Source organism: Sander lucioperca, chromosome 23 (assembly GCF_008315115.2).
Source record: "Sander lucioperca isolate FBNREF2018 chromosome 23, SLUC_FBN_1.2, whole genome shotgun sequence".
Taxonomy (NCBI): domain Eukaryota; kingdom Metazoa; phylum Chordata; class Actinopteri; order Perciformes; family Percidae; genus Sander; species Sander lucioperca.
Genome location: NC_050195.1, coordinates 14,796,301 through 14,821,639, shown reverse-complemented (window position 1 = coordinate 14,821,639; position 25,339 = coordinate 14,796,301). Strand labels below are relative to the sequence as shown.

The 25,339-nt window shown below is 43.7% G+C and overlaps 1 protein-coding gene across 4 annotated transcripts in view; it reads right to left on the bottom strand.

Moving 5' to 3' along the window:
• Window positions 1–22,179, bottom strand: part of jcada (junctional cadherin 5 associated a) — a 31,585-nt gene extending 9,406 nt beyond the window's left edge. Inside the window, exons 1-4 of one of the 4 annotated variants that reach the window (XM_031307786.2) lie at window positions 21,959–22,179; window positions 8,574–9,115; window positions 5,192–6,133; window positions 884–4,434 (exon numbers count right to left, since the gene is read on the bottom strand). In XM_031307786.2, coding sequence (XP_031163646.1) covers window positions 884–4,434; window positions 5,192–6,133; window positions 8,574–8,947 — 4,867 coding nt within the window. In that variant the 5' untranslated portion in view covers window positions 8,948–9,115; window positions 21,959–22,179. Of the gene's footprint in view, window positions 1–883; window positions 4,435–5,191; window positions 6,134–8,573; window positions 9,116–21,647; window positions 21,876–21,958 lie in introns of those variants that run through there. The other 3 variants (XM_031307787.2, XM_035998027.1, XM_035998028.1) reach the window with 3 other exon arrangements.
• Window positions 22,180–25,339: the final 3,160 nt, after the last annotated feature.

Genomic DNA, 25,339 nt, shown 5'->3' with positions numbered 1-25,339 from the left:
TTTTAAGTTCACAATGCGATTTTCTCACTATTTGTTTTAACAGAATGAAATAACTGAAATATATTCTTTATTTATATAAACTGTGCAAAACAGCAGATGTGTCCACTTATCAGAAGTGCAACTGAAATATTATTTTATCTTAAATAACAAAAAAAAAATTAAAGATGAAAGAAATGCTGGTTTATTGCTAAGGCCATATGGTTACATTTAAATGACTTATTTAAAATGTAATAACAATACCTTATAACTACAACGTTTTTCACCAGTCATTTGCTGTTAAACGACAAAAAGAAGAAACACTAGATGGCAGAAGGGTATTTTACAACAACATTGACACAACACAAGCTTACGGAGCAACACCCAAATGCAACACTCCCACCACTGTTGTTTATCCAACAGTGGCAGTGACCACGCTGTCTCAAAGTGCAGCTAGTCTCCTCTGTGTCTTTAGCTGCAGACTGTTGTAAGTCCCGCTGTTGGAATCCTTTCCAGTGAAATATAGTCACACTTTACGCCATTTAGCTGTCAGCATTTTGACAGTGTTTAAGCCAGCTAATGTTACTAGCTACGTTAGGCTTATGTTACCTGCTGTATGTTAACGTAGCATCACACCCTAGGCTGTTGCATCACGATTCATTTTTTTTTCTTTAAAATCTTTACATGTTTAAATTGATTTTTAATCAATTCAATCTTTACATCATTTCAACCCACACTCAGAAAGAAAGCAAATGATATTTCCCAAAACATTGAACTATCCCTTTAACTATAGATTCACAACACATTTGTACATAGCTAATATCCATATTATAGAATGACGCTGCTTCACTTTGAAGGCCAAAAAAAGCATGTCAAATGATTATTCTCTTAATTCTTCCGTACCCACCTGAGACAGAGAGCATCTCCTCATTCTCCATATTTGAGGGACCACAGGTCCCAGTGCTGAAGCTGAGAGGCAGCATTATTTCTCTCTTGGGAACACTGCGAGGTTTAGGAAGCAAAGGAGGCTTCTGCAGCCTGGTGCGCTGCTTTGGTATGGGCAACTTTTCTCTGCCAGCGTCTTGTGTCGCCTCAGCTCTGCTGATCTCGGCTGTATTATGTCCATCTCTTACCTCCTCCAAAGGCTTTTCTTTACCATCCTCCACAATTTTCAGCTCCACCTCTCCTTCTGACTCTTCTGATTTTAATTCACTATCTACTTTTTTACTCCCTTCATTTTCTGCTTTTAGTGCAATCTCAACATTCATATCATCTGCCTCCTCTTCTTGCCATTGCTCTTCCTCACATATCCCTTCATTTGCTTCTTCTTTATGTTTACAATCTTCTTCAGAATCTCCCAACTTGCCATGTGTTTCTGGGTTATCCTCCCCCTTCGCTCCTTCTTCCTCTGTTTTCTTATCCTGTTCCTCTTCTCGTTGCTCTACAACTTCCTGAACTTGACTCTCCTCTCTGTCACCATCCCTATCCTCAGAATCAACTTCTCCTCCAGACTCTGAACCTTTGAGGCTGAGGCGCCTTATTCGAGACACTGAGTCCAGCTCTTTCAGACGGGCCATTCTGTCTGGGGTTGACCTGCCCAGAGATGAAGCAGACGAAAAAGCGGAGGAGTTTAGCTTTTCTTGCAGGGATTCGATTAGTTTGCATGCTCCACCTCGCCCCCTCCTCTCCACACTGCAAATGCTAAGTGCTAGCTCGTCATCAGGGGTGACAGGGAGGGATAGGGGAAGCTTATGAGGTCGGAACTCGGGCAGATCCAATACCACCAGGGACTGAATCTCAGTATCCTCATTGTTTTCACTATCGCTGTGGTTGCTGCTGTGCTTTTGTCTGTCTCCTTCTTCGTGGTCCACTACTGATCCTGTCCCCTTGACCTCCTCTGTCTCTGCTCCCTGGACAAGGGACTCATCTTTGACTTGCTCACACTCTCCTATCACTTGCTGTGTTTCTTCCCCTGGACTTTGTAGTTTATCAACTACAGTGGTATCCATATCGTCCTGGTTGTCCTCGGACTGTTTGTCAGCCACACCCAAGGCCTCCACTGGAACTGCAATACCCAGAATTCTGGCAGCCCTCTGCTCGATGGACTCATTTTCAGGGATACCTTTTGCGCATTTAACCTCATACAGGTTGCTGAGGTCCTCTGCAGGTAAAGAATTGGCTTTCTCCAGAATCAGTAAGTTTTCTAGATGCTTATCTGCAATGGTTGACTCATTCTTGTAGGTCAGAGGCTCAGAGATGGCGTATCTCCCATTGCCATCATCATCCTTCAACACAGAAGAAACCCCCCTGGTCAGCCTGGTGATATGTGGAGAACCCTCTTTCTGAGGTGATCTGCTGCCTTCACTCCTGGTTCTACAGATGCTTAAATTCACCTCACCCCTGAATGGTGGAACATTGTCTGATTTAGCCTTTCTCTCAGCTTGAAGCTCTTTATTTGAATTGTGCTTGCTGCTACCACTATTTTTAACAAGTGCTGTCCTGCTCTGACACGAGAGCTGCACTGACTGATTAAGCTCCTTATGATCGAGTGGAGGGGGGACTGAGAGTGAGCGCTGCATTGGCTCCCCAGGACCACCAGGAGTCTCTGTGTAAACGGTTAACCCTACATCCCTCAGCAAGGACTCTTGAGGCACTGGGATGTCCTGTCTATAGAGCCGGTTTGACTCATTGTATGGGGATAGTGAGGGCAGGAGGCAACTGTCTCTGGGGCCTGGGTTGGAGAGTATGGATAGCTCATTTTTCAGTGATATGTTGTTAGCCTGTAGTCTGGAGAAAGCACTCTTCATGTCCATAGAGTCTAGATCAGCGGTAGAAGCAAAGGACTTTGATCTGACTTTTATGTTGTTGGGTTTTTCTATGTGCATTGGTGGAAGACTGATTGCTTCCCTGCCTGGTTCTGGACCAGCAGTGAAATGTGCTCCTGATTTAAACAGGTCTAATCTCTTATTCACCCCATCTAGATCGTCAATGCAGTGACCCACATTGGGTCTCTTGCTGATTGTGTCTTCCATCTCCTTATTAATGGTCTCCAGTTCACCAATGGCATCACAGGGTCGTCGGTTCACTGGCTTTAAGAGAAACTGCCCAAAGCTCACTTGCTCTGTACTCTCCGGGGGACTGGAGTTGCTCTTCCTGGGGGAGCATGGCTGCTCTCCCTGATCCTGGGCATTTGATGGGGAGAATGGGTCTTGTTGAGAGGGTAGAAGGGATGTCGGTTGTGTTGGGCTGAGGCTAAGACGGGAGAAGGCGCTGTTGCTGGAGGGATGAAGGTTTTTCTGGCCTGCCATGGGGTAACCATAAGAGGAGCTACTGTCTGTCCCCACACCATTGTCTGTGGTTGTGTCTGAGACAGACTGAGCAGGCTCTTGTCTGCCAGGACTCTGAGGTTCTGGAATTTTCACCACCGTCAAAGGTGAGCCAGTCTGTGTTTCCTGGTTTCGGTACTGGTTTCCAGGCCAGGACCCAGCATAGCACAACTCTTTGTCTTCACTGGCTTGAAGGGCCCAGGCATCTATTATCTCCTTCCTTAAAGGAGCCCTCTTGTAGTTCCTCATTGAGGACATGCTGCTGGTGTGAAAGTGAGAGTAGTAGTGTTGGATGGGCATCTCATTCACCGACTTGCTCCGTACGTTGGGGCTCTCTTTGAGGCCTACAGCGAAAGTGTTTGTGTTGGTGACAGTCAGACTTGCTATTGTCTTATTGTTGTTCTGATCTGCTGCTAAGTCTTTGCTAATGTTAGTTGGTGTGTGAACAGGGACGGACACAAGGCAGAAGATGGTCTCGCTCACTCTTCTCTTAGTATTCTCTGGCCCTGAATCTGGGACAATTTTCTTCACTTGTGTGATGGTTTCTGCAAAGACCTGATCTGAGCTGGACCCCTGGCGGGAAGAACATCTTGGTAATGGGGCCTGGAAGGCTGAAGAGGGAGATGAAGGAGGACGTTGATTTTTGGGATATCTGTTGTTGCAGTTTTGGTCAGTTGCTGGGAAGTTATCGACAGCCTCTTTGTGCAAATCACTGTGCCACCTGTTATTTTCATTGTCGAAGTCGCTAGAAGACGTCTGGTTAACATCATCGGCCAGTTTGGCAGCGATGAAAGGCCCCAATGGCGGGGGCAAAAAGGCACTGTCGTTGGATACAGGCTCCGACACGGTGACGCTGGGAAGCTCGTTGCGGATGTGCCGGATCTTGTCAGCATCCGTCAGGGAGTTGCCACCCAAGGCTGAGGATATATGGCGGATGCGGGGGTCATCAAAGGGGATATATTGGATCCCTCCACCAGGGCGCTCCTTGGTCGTATACACAGGGTAAAGCTGCTTCTGGCTGGACATGCTCCTTTCTCTCTGGGGATCCGGCCAGGAACCAGCTGGATGTCTGGTGAACCAGTGAGATCCATCTGGAGCCACTTGTATCTGCTGGTACACATCCCCTCTGTACCTAGGAGTAAAAACAAAACACAGTTGTACTTTATCTAAGCAACAATGACTTCAACAAGACAAAAGGGAATAAACAAAGAGTTATAATGATTAAAGTGACATTAACCTAATTATATTGCTCTACACCAGTATCTGTTTAGCAAGTTAAGAACTACTTGGCACTCAATTTCAGAATACAACATAGAAGTACTTTCATTGCACTGGAGAGATACCTTTATCAACGAATATCACAAGAGATCGTGAGCCTCTCTGTTGTCATTGCATAACGTAAAACCTACTCAAAGAGATCTGTCACAATCTGGCTTGGGCCTTACATATTAAAAATATAGTAGTCTCGTGCTTTGTCACACTTAAAAACTGAGTAGAATTCAAGATGTATATGTGTGGCATATAGGATTAGGGGGCTGTATCAAATTCAGTAATAATGTCCTTTAAAGCATTCTTACACATTCTAACAAATAATTGTATTAAAACATCTTTAAATGTTATATGTGGATGATCTGTACTTTCTGCAACTCTGAGCTATACATTTCTTAAATTAAAATATAAAATTAAAAAAAAATATTTTAGTCTCATGTTTACACTACAGAACATTGCAGCCTCTGGAAGAAGTCCAACCAGATAATAATGCTAATGTAAAACCAAGGGTTGGCTCTTACACACTCTGTTGAATTTAAAGTGTAAATTTAAGTTCACAGCTAATTAATGTAAAAGGGAAAACTGTCTAATTTAGGAAAAAGGAAAAAAAAAAGATTTACCTGTAGTCAACAGCAATTTCACCATATCCCCGGCGCCCCATTCCCATTATAGGAGCTCTTTTATATGATGGGGGAGGGATGTATCCTGGAGGTCCAGAGTCCTGTGCAAAATAGTCCAGTTGAGGGTCACCTGTCCTTGATATTGGAAGTGGCGTTCTGTCCCTGGCCTGAGGAATCACTGAGTCTCTCCCGGACAACATCTCACAGCTTCCCCTGATCTGCTGGTGCATCTCATAAGAAGGAGGTCTGGGGGGTCGGGTGAAGCGGGGCTTTGGTGTCATTAAGAGTTGGTTGGCGCTAGCCGGTCTGCCATTCTCCAGCCAGCGGGGTGCCCTGTAAAGGTCGTGGTGTGACAGTGGGTGACCATTGACCCGCCTGTACAGTTCCAGGCCGGATGAGTCTATGTCCACATATTGCAGGCTCTCAGGCTGCAGCATCCTGGGCAGGGACTGGGATTTGGCTTTGGTCCTGGGATGGACTACCATACCCTCTGGTGTCCTGGCTTGGAGCCGCTGCTGCTCCTGTGCCCAACGCTCACCCTCACTCTGTGACAGCTGGCGGCCAAAGCTCACGGCTGGACGCCACTCATCTGTCCCCAGGCTCTGGCACTTCCTCTCACTCGCCATCCTCCAATGATGGAGAGCAGCTTCCCTCTCTCTAGAGCGAGCCTGAGCCTGGACCTGGGCCTGAGCCTGCACCTGAGCCTGGGCCTGGGCTGCCCAGCGCTGCCTCTCCTGAGCTGCCCTCTGACGCTCCTCTGCAGACAACTCTTGGCCTCTTGCTTGTTGAGACCCCTCTGGCCTTCCGTAACCCACATGGCCTCCTCCATGGGGCTCTTTGAGGTCAGCATAGTCCAGCAGCACAGCAAAGTCCTGGCCTCGTCTCCTCCAGTAGGACACATCCTTGGACTGTGACTGAGGACCTCTGGTGCCATCACAGAACCTGTGAGGAAACACACGCAAATAAAGGTGTCAATATGCTTAAATGCTTAAATCAAAGTGCTTGTTGGATGGTCGAATAGTGTCTGAAATACCCTCCCCCTACACGTTTCCCACATTAGAATTGTGTTTTTGTAACAATCTGACAAGCAAGCCCAGTTAATACAGCGATTGGTCAGGTGTGCAGAGGCAAGTAGGGTTTTTTTTGCCATTCTTTACACGATTACTTCTGTTCCTTTTTGTCTGCAACATTATAATTTCCTTCCATAAAAGACTGAGCCAAAGTGTCTACTTTTATCCATATTTTTGATCGAGGATGGCAGGCAGCCTTGGAGTATGGCCGTTTGGAACAGCTATAAACACTTTTGCCTTCAGACATTGGCAGACTATGTGTCATGCAAACTACTTTGTTTTAAGCACCACCCAATCTTTAAGATCCTTTGGTTTGTATCTGATTTAGAGATGCAACGTGGTAAGCTACTCACACTGAAAATGTGTGAGCAAAGTTATGAGCACTTTGAAACATTAAAGCATTAAAATAATCAAAACCCTGAAATACAATAGTTTAGGATCATCAAATGCCAACAAATAGATAATGTCCAAATGATAAGAGGAAAATAACCACTAACAGTCTACAATGTGGACAATTCAAGAAAAAAGAAAGCTTCTCCCACTAGATGGAGACAGATGACCATGAGTAGAGGTGCAGTCTCTAGTAACTGGGATTTTCTATGGGGCATCATGAACACATTACACAATGATACACTGTGGCTGTTAGTCCCCGATGTCCTCCAAGACAGATCAACAATTTAGAGGACGTTTCATTGACAATCTTTGTATTGCTCTGTTCTTGCGTTACTAATCTGAGAAAATGAGCAGCATTTCTCTCAACCAGTGTAAGGAAAACTCCCACTATATCTCGGAGAGGATGTTCGATGGCAGACCTGATGGGCTACAACAAGATGCAATGGGTCTCTGCATACAGTCTGATCATTTTAGGCTATTTGTGGAGTGACTGACTGACTGAATGACAACGCAAACCAGACGCGAGCACATGTGTACACCCCCTCGAGGCCCAGGCCACTGAGTGTCCTTGACATTTCCATCCATGATCATCACTGTCCAGAGATGTTTGCTGGGGGAAGGGGGGCTCGCTATGCCAATCTGCTGAATTTGAAGGCATCTTATGTAAGATGAGTTACCATCATTAGTCTAATTGGGTCTAAGTAGCACTGCCTAATGGCAGTGCCAAGATAGGCCTGTTCCTTATCTAAACTAAAGCTGCCAGGCAAAACGGATTTCGATGAGAGGAAAAAAAGAAGGATGAACAAATAACTGAAATCGCAGAACATATGTCTTAGCAATTCCCACATTCCCAATAGAATGCTCGGTTAGCACTGGCAAAGAAGCGGCACGAAAATGCGGATTAATCGTCTCAAAGAATAAAATGGAAAAGGGAAGGGAAAAAAACACAAGCACTGGCATTATTCAAGGTCATTTGACTATTTTCAGATGCTATGTCACTGGCTGGTGGCAAAAGGATTAGGGGAAAAAAAGAAAGTCAGACTAACAAAATGTAAGAAAAAAAGGGGAAAAAAACTGCCTAATTGTGTGGACATTGGGACAGCTGTATTGACTTTGTCTCAGTTACAGCACACTAACCCCCAGAACTGGTGCAAATAGGCAAATTAAACAATCCTGTTTTCAAGAAAAAACAGATTGGCTGCAGCCGGGCGATATCTCTGGAAATATGATACGTTCTAGCAGTCCCTACCCAAGAGGCTTTCAATTGCATAACTCCAGACTAAGCTAAATATAGCCTATCCTTCATATACATATTTAAATACACCCTATATGAATCCTGTATTATTGATGGGGCATGCATTATATAAGCAGATAAAATACTTAAAAAAACAGTGGAAGCCGGTTATATTGGTTATGATTGGGAGTAGAAAGGGTATCTGACTAACCTGGCAACCTGTGTGTGTAAGAATGGGCATGCTCAAATGGGGCACATAGGTTTACCCCAAAGCTGTTTTGATTACAACTCCAAGGTCCCATGTGGCAGATTAAGACTCCAGCACACACTATCCCTCCTCCCCTGCCCACGACTTGATTGGGAAGAGGAGGAGAAAATAGAGATGAACTGAGAGGAAGTTACACACAAGGGGAAATACAGACGCAACAGAGAGATGGCAGGAGCGACTGAGCAGCAGTGTTAGGCAGTTCCATTTAAGATTGCCAAGCAAAATCCCCATGCAAAACTGCTTGAGGGGGTATTTAATTTAATTAATCTGCTCCATCAAAGCACCATGACAATGAATGACCGTGTCATTTATCAATAAAGATTGAGGACAACCATAAGCAGGATAGGGCATGCAAACAGGTCGCTCAGGCAGAAGCACATCACCTGTTCTCAAGGTACAGCACAGACTATGTCTTACCCGCTGTCCGAGGTCAGGGACTCTCCCAAGGAGTGGGTGTCAATTTGGCCCCGACCCTCGCCCTCCTGCCTGGACAAGCTTCTGTCCCTGGGTTCGTTGTTGTTGTTGGGACAGGCGCTGCCATATGCTTGAGGCTGCCTGGATCCACCACCGTTCCCATAGGGCATCCCGGGACCTCTTTCATACCCGTTCACTGTCCTGGGGCCGGGCCTGTTCTCCAGGATTTCATGGTGTTTGCTGTAGGACGGCAGCGAGGACGAGGGAGCCTGGCGGGACGATGACACGGGGGCTGGGATAGGGGTGGAGGAGGTGGAGGTGGTGTGCTTGGACAGCTTGTATCCATGAGAGATGAGGAGGTCCTCCACGCTGTACATGGTCGCATTTGTTTATGTTGGTGTGTTTTCTTTTTTTTCCCTCTCTCCGCCTTTAGAGAGAGGAAGAGAGAGAGAGAGAGGAAGGTAGGTCGGTTGTCAAGGCGTCTCTGCTTCTTCCCTACGTGCAGCGGCAGGATCACCGGCACAGCTGCGCAGCTGAGGCCATCACTGGGAGAAAAAAGAGAAAGAGGGGGACGACATGAGGCGACAAGGAGAGAGACAAAAAGAAGGTGACGCTAAAACCATTACACCCGCTACCCGTGTCCAGTTTTTTGTCAAGGGTCCCAACCCATATGGACAGTTGATAGGACGAAAACAAACAAAAAAGACCCCCGAAAACCCACGGCAAAACCAAGATCACTCGCCATTCCAGCAGCCTGTCCCTCCCTCCTCTCTTCTTCAGTCCTCCTAGCAACAACCCTCTTTCCATCTCACTCGGAGATCACCGGCGCCAAACACAACCATGTCTAGAATTGAGGAGGACGGGGAGGTAAACAAACACCCTCAAAAGGAAACCCTAAATAGCATGATGTTCAACGGCAACAAGAGTTTCAGAAGGCTGCTGGTGCTGCAGTGAAATGTCACTGTTTACAGTGCGCATGCAAGATATTTTCTGGGATGAGAACATTTTTTCAAATATATGACCTTAAAAAAATTTGGGTTTGTATATTCAGTACCTTCATTTCTGAATCCTTAGACATACACAATTGAAATCAATATAAAAAGTATAGACTAATCAAAATCGAAAGGAACTAAACAAATGATTCAACATGCTCCATGCCCCCTCTTCTCGTGGGTGTGTGTTTGTGTGTGTGTGTGTGTGTGTGTGTGTGTGTGTGTGTGTGTGTGTGTGTGTGTGTGTGTGTGTGGAGCTCCAATGATTAGCAGATGAATCGATCAACAGAAAATCAATCGGTTATGTAATTTTTCTTAGACAAAAATGTCAAAGATATGATTGTTCCTGCTCTTCAAATGTGAATTTGATGGTTTTCTTAGTCCTCTATGATAGTCAATTGAATATATTCGGTTTTTTGTCTGGAGGGATAAAACAAGACACAAAATGATGGGATGGAAATCCTTCACTATTTCCTTGCATTTTATGGACGACACCATACTTTAAGCTATAGTGTGTAGTTTGTGTCTCCCTCATGAGGAATTCTAAGTAATGACAACACTGTCGGAGCGTCCACATAATACAAGCCTTCCGTGATCACGCACCACCCCCTCCCCCTCCTCCACGCAGTTGCTAGTAGCCAAGGAGGACACGGAGGATTAAAAAAACATGATGGACTCTTCAGAAGAGGTCATTATCTTCACTTGAGTTTCTGCGCGGGAAAGTCACCGGACGCCACAATCTTCTGAACATAGTCATACTGAGAAATCCAGAGAGAGTTGTGTGGAGCTGATAGTCTGAATTAGCTTTGTAGCAACTCATTTGGCGATGGCTTGAATGTAACGGATGTTCATTAATATTAAAAAGTTATGCACTAAAGCTTTAAACAGAGAAACAGACAGACACACAGACAGAATGGAAGAAAATAAATTTACAAACTAGGGGTGTAAGAAAAAATCGATACACTTGAGTATTGCGATATTTTATTTTGCAATACTGTATCGATTTTCAAAAAGGCAATATCGAAAATCGATACAGTATTGCAAAATAAAATATCACGATACTCAAGTATCGATTTCTTCTTACACCCCTAGTTTGTAAATTATTTTACAAACTATATAAACTATATATATATATAAGAATACATTTTTATTTTTTTACGTTAAAAAATATTCATGTAAGACAGTGGTTCGCGTTTATGTTGTGTTTAAGCCCCGCACCGCTAGATGGCTATGCTGAGACTCACCACTAGTGTCCTCGCCTAGCAGTCCCTAGCAGTGCCTAACAGTCCTAACAGTCCCTAGCAGTGCCTAACAGTCCCTAGCAGTGCCTAACAGTCCCTAGCAGTGCCTAGCAGTCCCTAACAGTCCCTAGCAGTGCCTAACAGTCCCTAGCAGTGCCTAACAGTCCCTAGCAGTGCCTAACAGTCCCTAGCAGTGCCTAGCAGTCCCTAACAGTCCCTAGCAGTGCCTAACAGTCCCTAGCAGTGCCTAGCAGTGCCTAACAGTCCCTAGCAGTGCCTAGCAGTGTCTAGCAGTGTCTAACAGTGCCTAGCAGTGCCGAACAGTGCCTAGCAGTGCCTAACAGTCCCTAGCAGTGCCTAACAGTGCCTGACTTTTTGCTAGAAGCTAACAACGTAGCTATGGCTAAACTTTGACCTACTTTAGCATATCAAAATTAGCTCACTAAGAATCTGTGAACCACAATCCCAAACTGGCAGTTTGATTTTCTGTGTACTGACTTTTGACTTTTATGAACATCATGTCATCTTTTTTTAAATATTAGTTTTTCTAAAATTATACTTAAAAAAAATCCCAATATATCGCCTTACACATAGTATCGAAATATATTGCAATATATTGAATCGTGACCCATGTATCGTGATACATATCGTATCGCCACATTCATGCCCTATTACAAACCAATCAATAATAAAAAGGAATAGACAGTTGCAACCCTATCTGTGTTTTCCTTGACAAGCACTAATGCTGTAAGTGTTTTAATTAAGGGACAACCGCAAAAACAACTGAGCAACGGATATTGCAATAAGACTGACTAAACTCCAATAATCTACAAAGATTGTAAAGGTAAAATCAATGACTTTTGCGTTCTGCAGAAAGAAAGAAAAATGACCATAAGTATTAGTATCAAGGACTGATGAAGAATTGCATTGATGATACCCAGGGTGCATCTGCTCATGATGTAACGCCATTGATGGAGTCATGCTTGCTGCCTTGTCAACAGGACAGATGCTGCTGCAGCCCACTCATTCAATACTCTCCACTGGAGCAGACTGCCAACAACCTGGCCTTAATAAGAAATGGCTTTCAGGAACAGCAATGTGAGACTCCTTGCCAGAATCAAATGCTGTTCAGACAGTTTAAAAGCCAATCACACTATGATTGTTTAATGGTATGGCCAAATTGCTTGTTTTCAGTTCTGAAAATCCAACGGCCTGACACAGCCTCGCCGAAATGTATTCAGCTGCAAACAGATTAGCATTTGTTTTACTTCTTAGCATTTGTTTAGCCATGGTAGTCCCATAGAGATGACAAAATCCATCTATGAAAGGGGTCCTGACTCAGAGGGCAGCATCACTACCCCACTCTGTTTTCTTCCGGCTCCCTCTCTCCCCCTCGCCCCCCCCCTCCTTGTACCTGAACCCTAGGATAGCCTACTAGGTGATTAACAGGATCTGAGACCGTGAAATGCCGCTCTCTTTGTATGTCTGGCTCTCTAATACGATTATCTTCTTCATTTAAAACCTTAAACCTGTTAGTTTTGGAGGATTGACTCTTGGCGCTTACCCAGTTAATACTTTGTTGAGTTTAACTCTTCCCATTTGCGTATTTTTGAGTAATCCCCTCAAGGAGAGGCTAGTTCTGAGTTTGGTAGGGAGGTTCGTGTGAACAATGTTCCAACAAAAAAATGGGTTTTGGTTTTCTTCATTTGCTTCCAAATGAGAATGCGGACCTGGGAGGGACACAGTTTTCCATTGACTGTTATTTCATGAACTGTAGATGAACTTAATGGGCAACGGGCCAGTGACTGTGTTCAAAAAGTCAGATAGTACTGTAAATGCCGGAAAAAAAATGGAACCCAAGATGGTAATATTTGCGGTCGTTTGTCACTAAAGATTATTCAAACTCACGTGAGGAACAAGAATGTTTCTCTAAAATGTTTAATTTTAAATGAAGTCTCCCTACAGCGTTGGAAAAGCCCATATCAGACTCCGAGATCAGAGTCAGATTGGTATCACCACCCTTTTTCTTCCTGTAGATAAAGCCTATCCCTCCAACCAGGCAAAGGCTTACAGTAATTGAGTGAGCCTTAGGTCAAGGGCTATGTTCATTAATATGATAATTCATTTTTGTTATGATCGCTGCACATGAGCCTGTTTTAACTACATATCCATATGCTGTCTAATCTAGCTAAACCTTTAATCTGAGGCAATTGCTCTTGGTGTCATCACTACATGAGGATAATCTCTATCATCAGTAAAAGTGAGGATATCCTCCTGTAAAGTCACCTGCCTGCTTTCAGTGGTACCCACCACTACCCCACCCCCACTCCTTCCTTTCCCATGACAAGCTCTGTTTAAATACTGCTAATGCTGTTACGCAATGGAATTACCCATTTTATATCAAATAAAACCTCGGATTCAAGCAGCGGTATGCAACAATGGCCGGCTTTCATCCCCCTAAACACAACAACATTGTGTTTCGCAACAATGCCTTCTTGTCTGGAAACGACTGGCATTACAGGCTCTTGAATTTGGCAAAATTGGGGGTGGGGGGGGGGGGGGGGCAATCTGCTGTATTTTAATGACACGGCTCACTCAAAGAGAGAAATTAATGATACAGTTTATGGATAACGTGCTACAAAGTAAACTAAAAATAAAAAAAGAGCCACATGGGGGCTGGCGTTTCCCTAAAGATGACCCTCAAACCAGCCTCCACATTTTCTCTAATCAGCCACTGTACACTACTACTCTAACATCATTTCCATTTACTACACAGTGAAAAATGGAAGACCGCTGCCTTTGGGGTCAATGAACTTTTGTCAAGGCCAGGCCAGGGCTTGTTTATTACTAAACAACTACTAAAGTTTATTAAAACTGATACAAGCATTATTTTTTTTTTCAGCATTTATTGGGACAGCTTAGACATGGAAGGGGGGAGAGAGAGGGGGAATGACAAGCAGGAAAGTGCCACAGATCAGAATTGAACACATCACCTCCGCATCGAGGACTGAGACTCTATATATTGGCACGTGCTCTACCGCTAGGCCATCTAGGCCCTCAGATACAAGCATTTTAAAGCAGTGTGTGTGTGTGTGTGTGTGTGTGTGTGTGTGGGGGGGGGGGGCTGCTTGATTATGGAAAACATGATCACAATTATTTTGGTCGATATTGAAATCACGACTATTTAACACAATTACTCATTGACTTTTGGAAAGATGTTGCAATTACTGAAAAGAAAAACAAGTCAACAATGAAAAAACACCTAGAACTGTGAAAACTTCCCTTGATACTTTTCCCATTTGAATTTTTTTTTTTCCATTCAGAACACAAGACAAAATAAGAGTTTACTTGCAAAACGTAATGTGATATATAATTGTTTTTCTCGATTATTCAGATTTTCCGATCGTTAGGAGCCGAAATCGCGATTAAAATTGTGGTTAATTGCACAGCCCTAGCCTGTGCCCATACTGATGGCTACACCAGCTGCAGGCTGCAGGGGCATGACGGCCTGCAGGCTGACAGTTTGGTGTCAGCTCCTTATTCATGGCCCAACTGAGATGGGTGCATAGCGGGAAGGTGTGGAGGAAGGGGAGCAGAGGGACAGCATGGGTGGCAGACAATCAGCCATGGAAGAATATTCAGATCCTTTACTTAAGTATAAGTACTAGTACCACACTGTAAACATACTCTGTTACAAGTAAAAGTCTTGCATTGAAAATGTTACTTGAGTAAAAGTATGCAAGTAAAATCAGGAAAATGTACTTAAAGTATTAAAAGTAAAAGTGCTCGTGCAGAACTCTCCTCCCGTTGTAGAAAGTGTAAAGGATCCAACCAGTTGTGTGTTTAATGGTCTAATCATCTCAGCTGGACTTGTAGCCGTTATATTGTTGGCTAGTTTACTTTAGAATCAAACATCAGATAAACTACATGTGTTTTGTGTGCAGGAATCTTAATGTGTAAAGTAACTAGTAACTAGAGCTGTAACAGATGAATGTAGTGGAGTAAAAAGTACAATATTTCTCTCTGAAATGTAGCGGAGTAGAAGTAGAAAGTGGTATGAAAAGAAAAGACTCAAGTAAAGTACCTGAACATTTGTACGTAAGTACAGTGCTTGAGTAAATGTACTTAGTTACATTCCACCACTGCAGACAATGCAGGACAGAGACCCAGATCAGGCCTCAGGGAGGACAGAAGTGCAGTTTCAGGGCGTTCGTAAATAGTCCAGAACACAGGCATGGGTTACAAAGTATGTAAATAAACGTTATCGATATGGGTCTATGGAAATATACTGTATAAGAGAATATATTTTTCATTGTGGTCAAAACAAATTAAGTAACAGTGATAGAAGTCGTCCTGAAGAAGACACTGAGATGTGTAAAAATTAGGGCTGTCCTCGACTAAAGAAATTCTTAGTCGACTAACACTTATATGATTTTGTCGATTAATCGATTAGTTGATGTAATCGACAGAGCTGTGCTCTTTGAGAGGTGGTTAAGACTAGAAAAGCACAATATAAATGTAGTTAATGAACCATCTGTAAAACTGACTTTCTCCACAATTAATCCTGCAAAAGCACCACTTAAATCTTCTTACCAGAAATGTGCTCATAAGTTTCTTGGAAATGAGTAATTAAGCATGAATAAGCATAAAAAATTACTCATCAACTAAAGAAATCTTAGTCGACTAAGACCAAAACGACCGATTAGTCGACTAATCGACTAAGAGGTGGCAGCCCTAGTTAAAATAGCACATCCCTCCTAAAAGTGAAGAACTACGGACCAAAACAAATCTAGATTGAACAAGCTCCAGCATAAAAAAAAACACCACAACAAAAGAAATCTCATACGCCAGAGCCTGGAAAAACCACGATTAGCCTGCTTCCTAAAAAAGAGCCGCACCTCTCCACCACATTGTTCCCAGTCTCCTTGGATCTATAACAAGTGACCCGAGTGGGTGTGTGCTTGGCTAGTCTCTGGCCTGCATCTGTAAGGACTGTGCACACACAGGGATTTTCTCAGGGATGACAGCCCATCACATTCAGCAAAAGCAACGGTCCACAGATTGTTTATCTATGTGACATCACCGTGTCCGGCAGAGGGGCTGTCTCTCTTCCTGAGGAAGTGCGTCGTCGTGGGGACGGAGCAGAGCCGACGGTGTCGCAAACGTTTTCAATCAGGTTCTCTGCAGGCTCCCTGTTTGTCCAGGGGGAAAGAAGTTGGAGGCTGGTTTTTGGCTGGTGCCAGAGGAATAAACAGTCAAACAACCTCGGGCCATATTTTAAACACACTGACCTCTAGAAAGCACAAAGTTCTCCACTTCAGGTAGACTGTAACTCAGCATCATAAAGTGTGGGCATATTATCTGGGGAGCTATCTGCCCTCTGGACACTCTCCATCCATCAGAAAAATCCCACTATGCTCAAGAGACATTCAACTGTAGTTTAGGGCAGAGATCTTCAACAGGGGGTCCGGGACGTTCCAACTCCGGGATTGCTCCGTTGCCGCAGGAAAATCCGCCGGATTTCACTCATTTAGGCCGGATATTCGTTGCCTTGGACTTGTGTTGGCATTTTAAACTCCGAAATTGTAAATTGTTTTAGTGGTGCAACAGAAAACTCAGATTGGACAGATAGTCTAGCTAGTTGTCTGGATTTACCCTGCAGAGATCTGAGGAGCAGTTAACCATAGTCCTCACAAATCCACCAGAGTTTAGAACGCCAACACAAAGAAAGAGGAAGGTAGCGGACACCTGGGCAAAAAGAGTGTGATTCGGTGGAATTTCCGGCGGAACCGGAGCAATCCTGGAAGTGGAAACAAGTTCCTTCCTGAGGCTATTTAGCAGAGGCACCGTGGCTCTGTCCGGCGCTTAGCACCGCCCAAGACGATTGTGATTGGTTTAAATAAATGCCAATAAACCAGAGCACGTTTTTCTCCCATCCCGGAACGCTGTGTGGACTAGCCAGACCCTCCTCCGCAGCGCTGTGGAGGAAGTTCTAGCAAAGCGAGACTATTGCAGCCCCAGTTTAATATGCAACTTAATTTTATACAATATATGTAATAGGGGGTTCCTGATCTGTCTCTCTCTCTTAGCTAAGGGGTCCTTGGCTTAAAAAATGTTGAATACCCCTGGTTTAGGGCAATTATGACCTATTGCAACAATGACAAATTAAAGTTGAAAATCTCTGCAACAGGTTTGTAAACTAACACGTGAATCTCTGTTTAACTGATGGGAAACAAAAAAGATTTCACTAGCCATCACAAAAGAGAGTTCATCAACACGTTGCAACCCACGTGCTTCCTCTAACATCCACGCCCTCCTCGTAGAGAGAGAAAATAACAGGCATTGTGAATTAGCTCATGCAGAAAGGTTTAGCCAAAAACGCCCACTTGTATTACTTTGCTGAGCATATCCCGTGGCAACAGTTGCTTTGCTTTTGTGAATAGCAGCTCACGGACAATAGCATGTGGGCTGCTAAGATATTCCCTGCTGCATTGTTTCAGTCCTAAACTTATTACAGTCAGACTCCACTGGCAGCAAAATCAAAGGCAGGATGGGATGGGGAGTGGGGGGAGTGTGTGTGTGTGTGTGTGTGTGTGTGTGTGTGTGTGTGTGTGTGTGTGTTATTCCACCATATTCCAACACATAACAGTCTGTACGGTTTGTTTCTAATTCATTTCAGACTGTCAAAAAAGTAGTTAAGCCAAACATTTTTCTAATGCAGTATCAGTGTTTCAATCCAAAGCAAATGTTCAACAACAACTGGCTCACGCACAAGAGCAGTATAGCTTACAGCTAATTAATGCACAAGGCAAAGCTGTGCAGCAACCAGTAAGACACTGACTATGTGAGGGTAATTATACCAATGGACCCAGTTTCCATTGTAGAGCAGGCTTAGCTCAGTTCAGCTGCAATGTAGCGATTTGACGTCATGAGATTTCCTTCAACTGAATGCATCCAGCACTCTCCAAAACAGCACAGCTCATGCCAACCTTTGAAAATGATCACGTCATATGAGGAACAAAAACAAAACATAAAGGAGAGGTTTTAGGCGCACTAATCCAACCGCGGCATCACCTGCACTGAACTATTCCAAACCCATGCTGTTTCGGAGCATGCCAAACTGGCTTCGTTGTAATTAGTGTCTGTCAAGGTCCGGGGCTTGCTAGGGATGACAGTGGCATGGTTTATCAACCAGAAACACAGTGATCAAAGGGTTAGCACACTCTGGCTTCCTGCTAATCAGATGAACTCTGCATGCCTCCTGCACAGCATTATAGAAAGAAAAGTAATAAACAATCCCACATAAATCTATTTTACCAAACCAAGAGAGTATGTCTTATCAGGACAGCTTGAGCACGTCAAGAGTATGATATTTAAAGACAGGTAACAGCAGAGTTATGTTGACAGATGATTGTGTTGCAGATTACAGGTGGGATGAAAAGGCTCTCCCACGCATTGTAGATAAGGTGCGTAAAGTAGGGCTGGGCAATAATTCAATATGATAATTTATCGTATTTCAATGGAATCATATCGTGATGAAATCATATATCGAGATCGAGATATACAATTACGTTGTCTAAACTGAAAATAACAAGTACAGCCTTACTCTATATTCTTAGGAAATCTGTCGTGAAATATGTTGAGGGAATATCATTTGAAGAATTGCAGATTTGTTTTAACGTCACACTATTTTTGAGCACGCATGTAAACATAGTCAGTATATCTCATTGTGTAAATATTTTGTGAAAGCACCAATAGTCAACCAAACAATATCATTGCAATATCGATATTGATGTATTTGGTCAAGAATATGGTGATGTTTGATTTTTCTCCATATCGCCGAGCCCTAGTGTAAAGTGTGGCCTGGTAAATTTGGAAACGTGCTATGTAAACTAGGGCTGCACGATATGAGGGAAATATGCGATGCGACTTTGTTCAATATCGCGATAACGATACTACTTGCGATACATAAACAGATATTAAAGTGTACTCCGTTCCGCTGCTTTCAGTGTTCTGCTAAAATACAACAAATTGCTTGTTGAATTTTAAACGAATGAAAGGAAATCATTTCCAACATTCTTTTATTGAACAAATTAAACATTTAACTGAAAGGCACCACTAAAAAAAGAATAACAGTAACATTACAAAGTGCAGTTTTCTCCTGATATGTTCTTTCAGCTAACACAAAAAATCTCTGAGGGTCTTTCGTGATGTGTTTATTTCGTGATGTGTTTATTGCGGCAGTTGATATCACGATGACCACAAAAAAAAAATGTTGTGCAGCCCTAATAAAGCAGTAAACACGTGGAAATGAAGGGTCAGGGTTATCTCAAGGGCTTAATCGCCGCACTGGCATAAAACTGACACGCAGAAATCACAAAGCAGGCCGCTCGACCATCTGCCACACATATGAACATCAACCAGCTAGCATCCAGATAGGACGTTAACAGTATATTCACTGAATACTCTGCATGCCGTTGCATGCCTCACATTCTCTGCCCTGCGCTCTCGCTCTCTACAGGCACACTGGCAGATGTCAGTAGCTTTCACACGTTTCTGGCTGGCTTCATCCACGGGCCTCCTTCCTCCTGCCTGCGTCACCTCTGCTCTGACATCACATGTGACATCAGGCAGGACCTCCGAGGGGATCCCTGTAGCCGGGCAAACATCAGAGGACTTTCAAAGGCTTTGGCTATAGCTACCCCAATGGCACAACAACTCATTTTCTTCATGCACTTGGCCTAGAAACTTAAGACAGACAGAGAGTGGACTGAGGGAGTAAGATAGTCTGTCAAACCTGCTAAAAAAACAACTAGTGCAGTGCACACACGCTATTATTGGAAAAAGGGAAAGTCTAGCCCTGGGATAACCGGATTGCCTGCAACACCAAGAAGTTATTCCAGCCCCTTATCGCTGGCTGTTTTGGACCACTCCTGAAAGTTGAACTGGTATGACTCATTTCATAGCTGTAGAGGGCCCCTCCAGTTTCGCTGATCAACCCTTTCCCCCGCTGCTGGAAGGAATTAATGAGCTGCTTCCCTTCTTAATATGTTCCGCGTCCCACCATCTCCCCCCCTCCCCCCCTCAGGGCATCTAGCAGGGCCTTGTGTTCACACACCATCCCAGTCTCAAGGATGTGTGAAAGACTTACCACATAACACACAAGGGCCTATGCAACACACACCTACGATTTTTCCTTACCCTTTTTCTGGCGCTGGTGTGGGAAATGCAAATCCTGCACACTGTCAGGAAAAAATGCTTCTTTACTGACATTTACTAACAGCTTTTGATGTAAGCTCACTGAGCTATGAAAGGTCTTGGCGAGATGGAACAGATCACTCCCGGGCAATGTTAATAGACTACTTCCATAAAAACTATAACCAACGCAACGTAAAATAATCTGACCTGAGGCCACGACAGACCAGTCCAAATAAGACGTGGGTATAAAATAGGAAAACAACACAAACATCTACTTGAGATGATGGCAATCCATTTGTTCACTGCAGCAACATCATAACTAATGTTTCACTTGAACAGATTAGGGGGGGATCTTGGCTTTCAATCAATCAATGTGGCCTCTAGAGGTCCCTAAAGTGACAGTAACAATTTATGTGCAAGACCTTCTAAAATTAGAGCCATCAAGCAATTGCAAACACTGTGACATAATTTGAGGTGTGAGTGAAGAGCAGGGAAGTGATTTATCATCCAGTCTTGAAGGCCATTAAATATTACAACGCTGTAAAACCTTTTAAGTTCAGCATTCAGTATAAGAACAAATATAAATCTTAAGCACATAACATACCAATTTCAGCAAACTGGCAGCAGGACGGCTGTTTTGACAGTAGCGTATAAAATAATGCAAGATTGTGAGGCAGAGCGTGCAGGAGGCACGCATGGAGGGGAAGGAGAAGAGAGGTCAAGCAGCAGCCATCATCATGCAAACAGCAGGTGTGACAAAGTGACAGCATGCAAACATCAAAGCAACCTAAACTTGGCATGCCATTTGCCAAGGGCTGTTTGCAGCTCATTTCCATCGCCATTTGGTGTCCCTAAGCGTCCGAGCAGAACCGAGAGCGATGCACGTTCCTGGTCCCGAGTGTTGTCATCATGTCGTTATACGAAATGATTGACAGGCTTGGGATAATGCTAGCCCTGCTGGTTGCGTTGCAGGTTGCTGCCGTAGCATACTAGCCTAGCCCCGATGCGCGCAGTTCACAGACGCCAGGAGACACCACGCCAAATCCCGTTAAAACATCAGTCTGTTTAAAGGTTCGTTACAGTAAGGAATATATGCATACCTGTTTCAACAAGACTTAAGACCTCGTACGGATCAGTAGAGGTCTATGGTTAAATTCGGCGGATGGATGACCCACTGTACAGACTGTATTTCAATGATGGCTCTGTTTTATAACTCCAACTGCTTAACTGCTTACTGTCGCCCATCACAGCACATTGTGGATGGAATCCCACTGAGGAAATGTAAGGCAAAGCAATTCTACAAGTTTAAAATGTATCTCTAAGTAATAGCTTTTTGGAGTAACACAGAATGCCTACCGAATACAAGCCATGGCCGCAGTATTTCACTTAAGTCCTTAATTAGTGTCCCTCTCGCTATAAATCTCTGCTGGAAAGCCAGGACATATAAAGCTGCGTAATTTGGACGGAGTTTGGCCTCTCTTCCAGAGCCGACAAAACGGCACATAACGGGGCTAACGCTAGCCTGGTTAGCTCCATCGGCAATCTTTAACCTTCAGCTGATAGGAGCGCGTCCGCAAATAGTGGCAGTCGCCCCCACACACGCTTCAAGTTAAAAAATAAACACCGCCATCCTCCCATGCCTTCACCTTCTAATGCCGCGTCCTGAAAGTGCCACAGTATGGTCCTAAATCCTCTAATGCCGGTAGAGGAAGCAGGGACAGCCCGGACAGAAGAGGTAGCTGGCTTGACTGGCAAGTTGAGGGACCGCTGGAAATGTTGAACGCAGAGCAGATGCGACTCTCAACCTCCGTGCACTCCTCACAGCAGCAGCTCGCCTCCTCGGGACGTGTACATAAAAACACACACACACACACACACACACACACACACAGAGCGCCAACGAAAGTCGGTGTGTCGCTCGACCTGAAGCCACTCTACCTAAGTAGCCTACAGTTACCTGTGAAATGCGTCGTTGCGTTGCCGCCTAGTCCCCAGCGCTCATCCCCGCCGCTGCTCTGGACGGACTGAGCTGGGAATGGGATCTGACGAGGGAACATGGAACAGCCCCTCTACAGCACAGCACGGAGGAGACATCCCTCTTCTCCAGCGGGGAGGCAGGCAGCAGCTGGATGCTGCTCAGCGATAAGGTCACTTCACACTCAGCGTTTCAAGACAAAGTAATCAAACTCTGGCAGTCTATAGATCTATAGGCCTATATCTTGTCTTTAACTAGGCAGACTACTGGAATTAAATTATTACATGACTGACAGAGCCTGCTGGGCACTATGGCTGTAATCAGTATGATTGATGTCAAGCTATGAAGGTTTATTAGCCTACTTGCAAAATAAAAATGTGTGTAAGCTGACCATCAAATCCACACATCTCTTATTGTATTGTGTCTTTATGTTTATGCACAGTAGGCTTAATATGCAGTCATATGCTAAATATTGCCTTTGAATTTTAAAGTGTTAAAATTCAATATTATAGGCTACGAGATGTTTTAGCTTATTATTCTACCCTCCCAGACTTGTGTGAAGCTTAAACAATTAGTCAATTAAATCAATCCATAATAATGATTTTTTTTTTAAAGATCATCCCTTTGGGCATTTTCTCGCTCCTAATTGATAGGACAGCTGTAGACAGGAAGGTAGGGAGAGAGAGAGAGAGAGAGAGAGGGGGAAGACAGGTCGGATTTGAACCCTGGGCCGCCGTGGAAAAGACTGAGCCCTGGCACATGGGGCGCACACTCCACCAGGTGAGCTACCAGGGCACCCTGAAGCAATTTGAATTTTCAAGCAAAAATTCCAAAAGTTCTCTGGCTTGAGGTATAAAATGTATACATATATATATGTATCTGCTAGAATGTCCTTATTTACAGCAGTTAATCCAACTTTGGTCCACTTTTTTGTTTTGGTTCTCCTGTAAGGTTTGCCAAAACCTGCTTTACACCCTTCTGGCTCCAGGCCATCAGAGCTGAAAGCTGTACTCCCTTTCCACCTCTTAAAAAGAACAGAGGACTCTAAAACCTCCATAATATTGACACAGATGTTGCATACAACTGAATTCCCCTGAAACTAAGGGAGGGAGGCTGGTAGGCTTCTGTCCGCCCTGGCTTGTGTATTCCCACAGTGAGAATCATTTCAGTACACTGCCTAGTATCCGGCCATTGAAATACATATGTGCCTGTCCCCTTTGCCTCAATACAGCTGTTAATGTGCCCCCTTGGCAATAGCTGCAACAATAATGATCATGTTTACACGAAGTCAGCTTAACTATGAATTACCTACTTGATGATTATCTCCTTTCCTGTAACAATGTTCCAGTTGTTGACTTTACATATCCTGTTGCCACTTAAATGGAGAAAAAAACATCCATAATGACTAAATAGAGTCAATGAGACAGTGGTGTTTGAGTTTCCTGTGGCGCTTGTACTAGGGCTGCACAATATATCGTTTTTTTTAATCGTTATCGCAATATCAACTGGCGCAGTAAACATATCGCGAAAGATACTCAGCGATTTGTTTTGTGTAAGTTGGTAGAAAATAACAGCAGAAAACGGCACTTTAAAATGTAACTGTCATTCCTGTTTTAGTGGTGCCTTTTATATGCAATTCAATGTTCAATTTGTTCAAGGAAATAAAGTTGAAAGTAATTTCCTTTCATCCGTTTTAAATTCAACAAGCAACTTGTATTTTAGCAGAATACTGAAAGCAGCAGAACTCGGCACACTTTAATATCTGTTTTCTTTATCGCAAGTATCGTTATCGCGATATTAAAACAACGTTATCGCATGTTTTCCTCACATCGTGCAGCCCTAGCTTGTACACAAATTGTCTCATAGAATGAAGCATTTAGATAGCAGAGGTTATGACTTTGGACAACATGACATGTTACGGCGAGGAGAAAGTGAGAGGAACCTGACAAGAACAATGGGAGTGATATGAGATACTGTAGCTGCTGTGATACAGTAGTTTGGGAAAAGGCATATCATTTGATTTGGCCTGTGTGACTTACTGGCATCTGCTCAGTATCACTGAAGGTCAACACTTGTGCTGCTCCCTGTGTTCATAGAGTGCACACCGCCTGAATACTGCCCAGCAACCAACCGTCTGGCTGTGTCTGTTTTCAATTGTGCCGTACATATGCAGCTCATATGCAATGCACTGAAATGTGGTGCAGAGATGCTGATGTCACCGCTTCGTTTTGCCAGTTGTGGTTTTGAGTCTGAGCGTTTCGGAGCTTGTGTGAGCAGTGCTGCCCGCTGTGGGCTACTGCAGTTGCCGCTCCCCAATTCCCCATAACCCTGGGTTAACATCTTGAATCTGTGTGTGTGTGTGTGTGTGTGTGTGTGTGTGTGTGTGTGTGTGTGTGTGGAGGGGGGACAGGAATTCATGAATCTTAAGAGTGACACTCAGTGGTGGAATGTATCTAATTACATTTACTCCAGTACTTTACTTAAGTATTGGAGGTATACTTGTACTTTACTTGAGTCTTTTCTTTTCATTTTTCATGCCACTTTCTACTTCTACTCCACTACATTTCAGAGAGAAATATTGTACTTTTTACTCCACTACATTACTCTGACAGCTCTAGTTACTATACACATGAAGAGTTTTGCACATAAAGCACGTGGTTTATAAAGATATGATGTTTTACTAGAAATTAAGCTTCCCATGGGTGGCCGGGTTGGTTCAGTGGTAGAGCAGGCGCACATGTACTGAGAGGTTTAAGCCTCGATGCAGAGGTCCAGGGTTCGAGTCTGACCTGTGATGATTTCCTGCATGTCTTCCCCCCCTTTCTCACCTAGCTGTCCTGTCAAATATTAAAGGCAGAAAAGCCCAAAAAATAATCTTAAAAAAAGTTAAACTTCCTATAATAAACAATAGAACAGTGTACATACAGCTGATATTGGTGGATTAAACAAAGAACTGTTTTGACGCTTTATTTGACGTTTTGTTTCCAGTTTGTAAAATGTGAAAGTACATTTTCCTGATGGAACTTGCTTACTTATACTTAAGTAACATACAAGACTTGTACTTGTAACTATTTCTACAGTGGGGTATTAGTACTTTTACTAAACTAAAGGATCTGAATACTGCTTCCACCACTGGTGACACTATATACAGGGGCTGGGCGGTAGCTGGATTTCAGCACAGAACAGAACAGAACAGGAAATTAAAAAAGCTGTCTGGGCAATAAATAAAAAAACTAAACTGAAATATCAGGGATGTCTTGATAGAGTTGCAGTCCATTTTGCACAAACCACATATGACTTGTTTCAAAGCTTAAAAATCCTCCCCTAACTCCTCAGCATTTGTTCACGTATTTACGTCCTCCT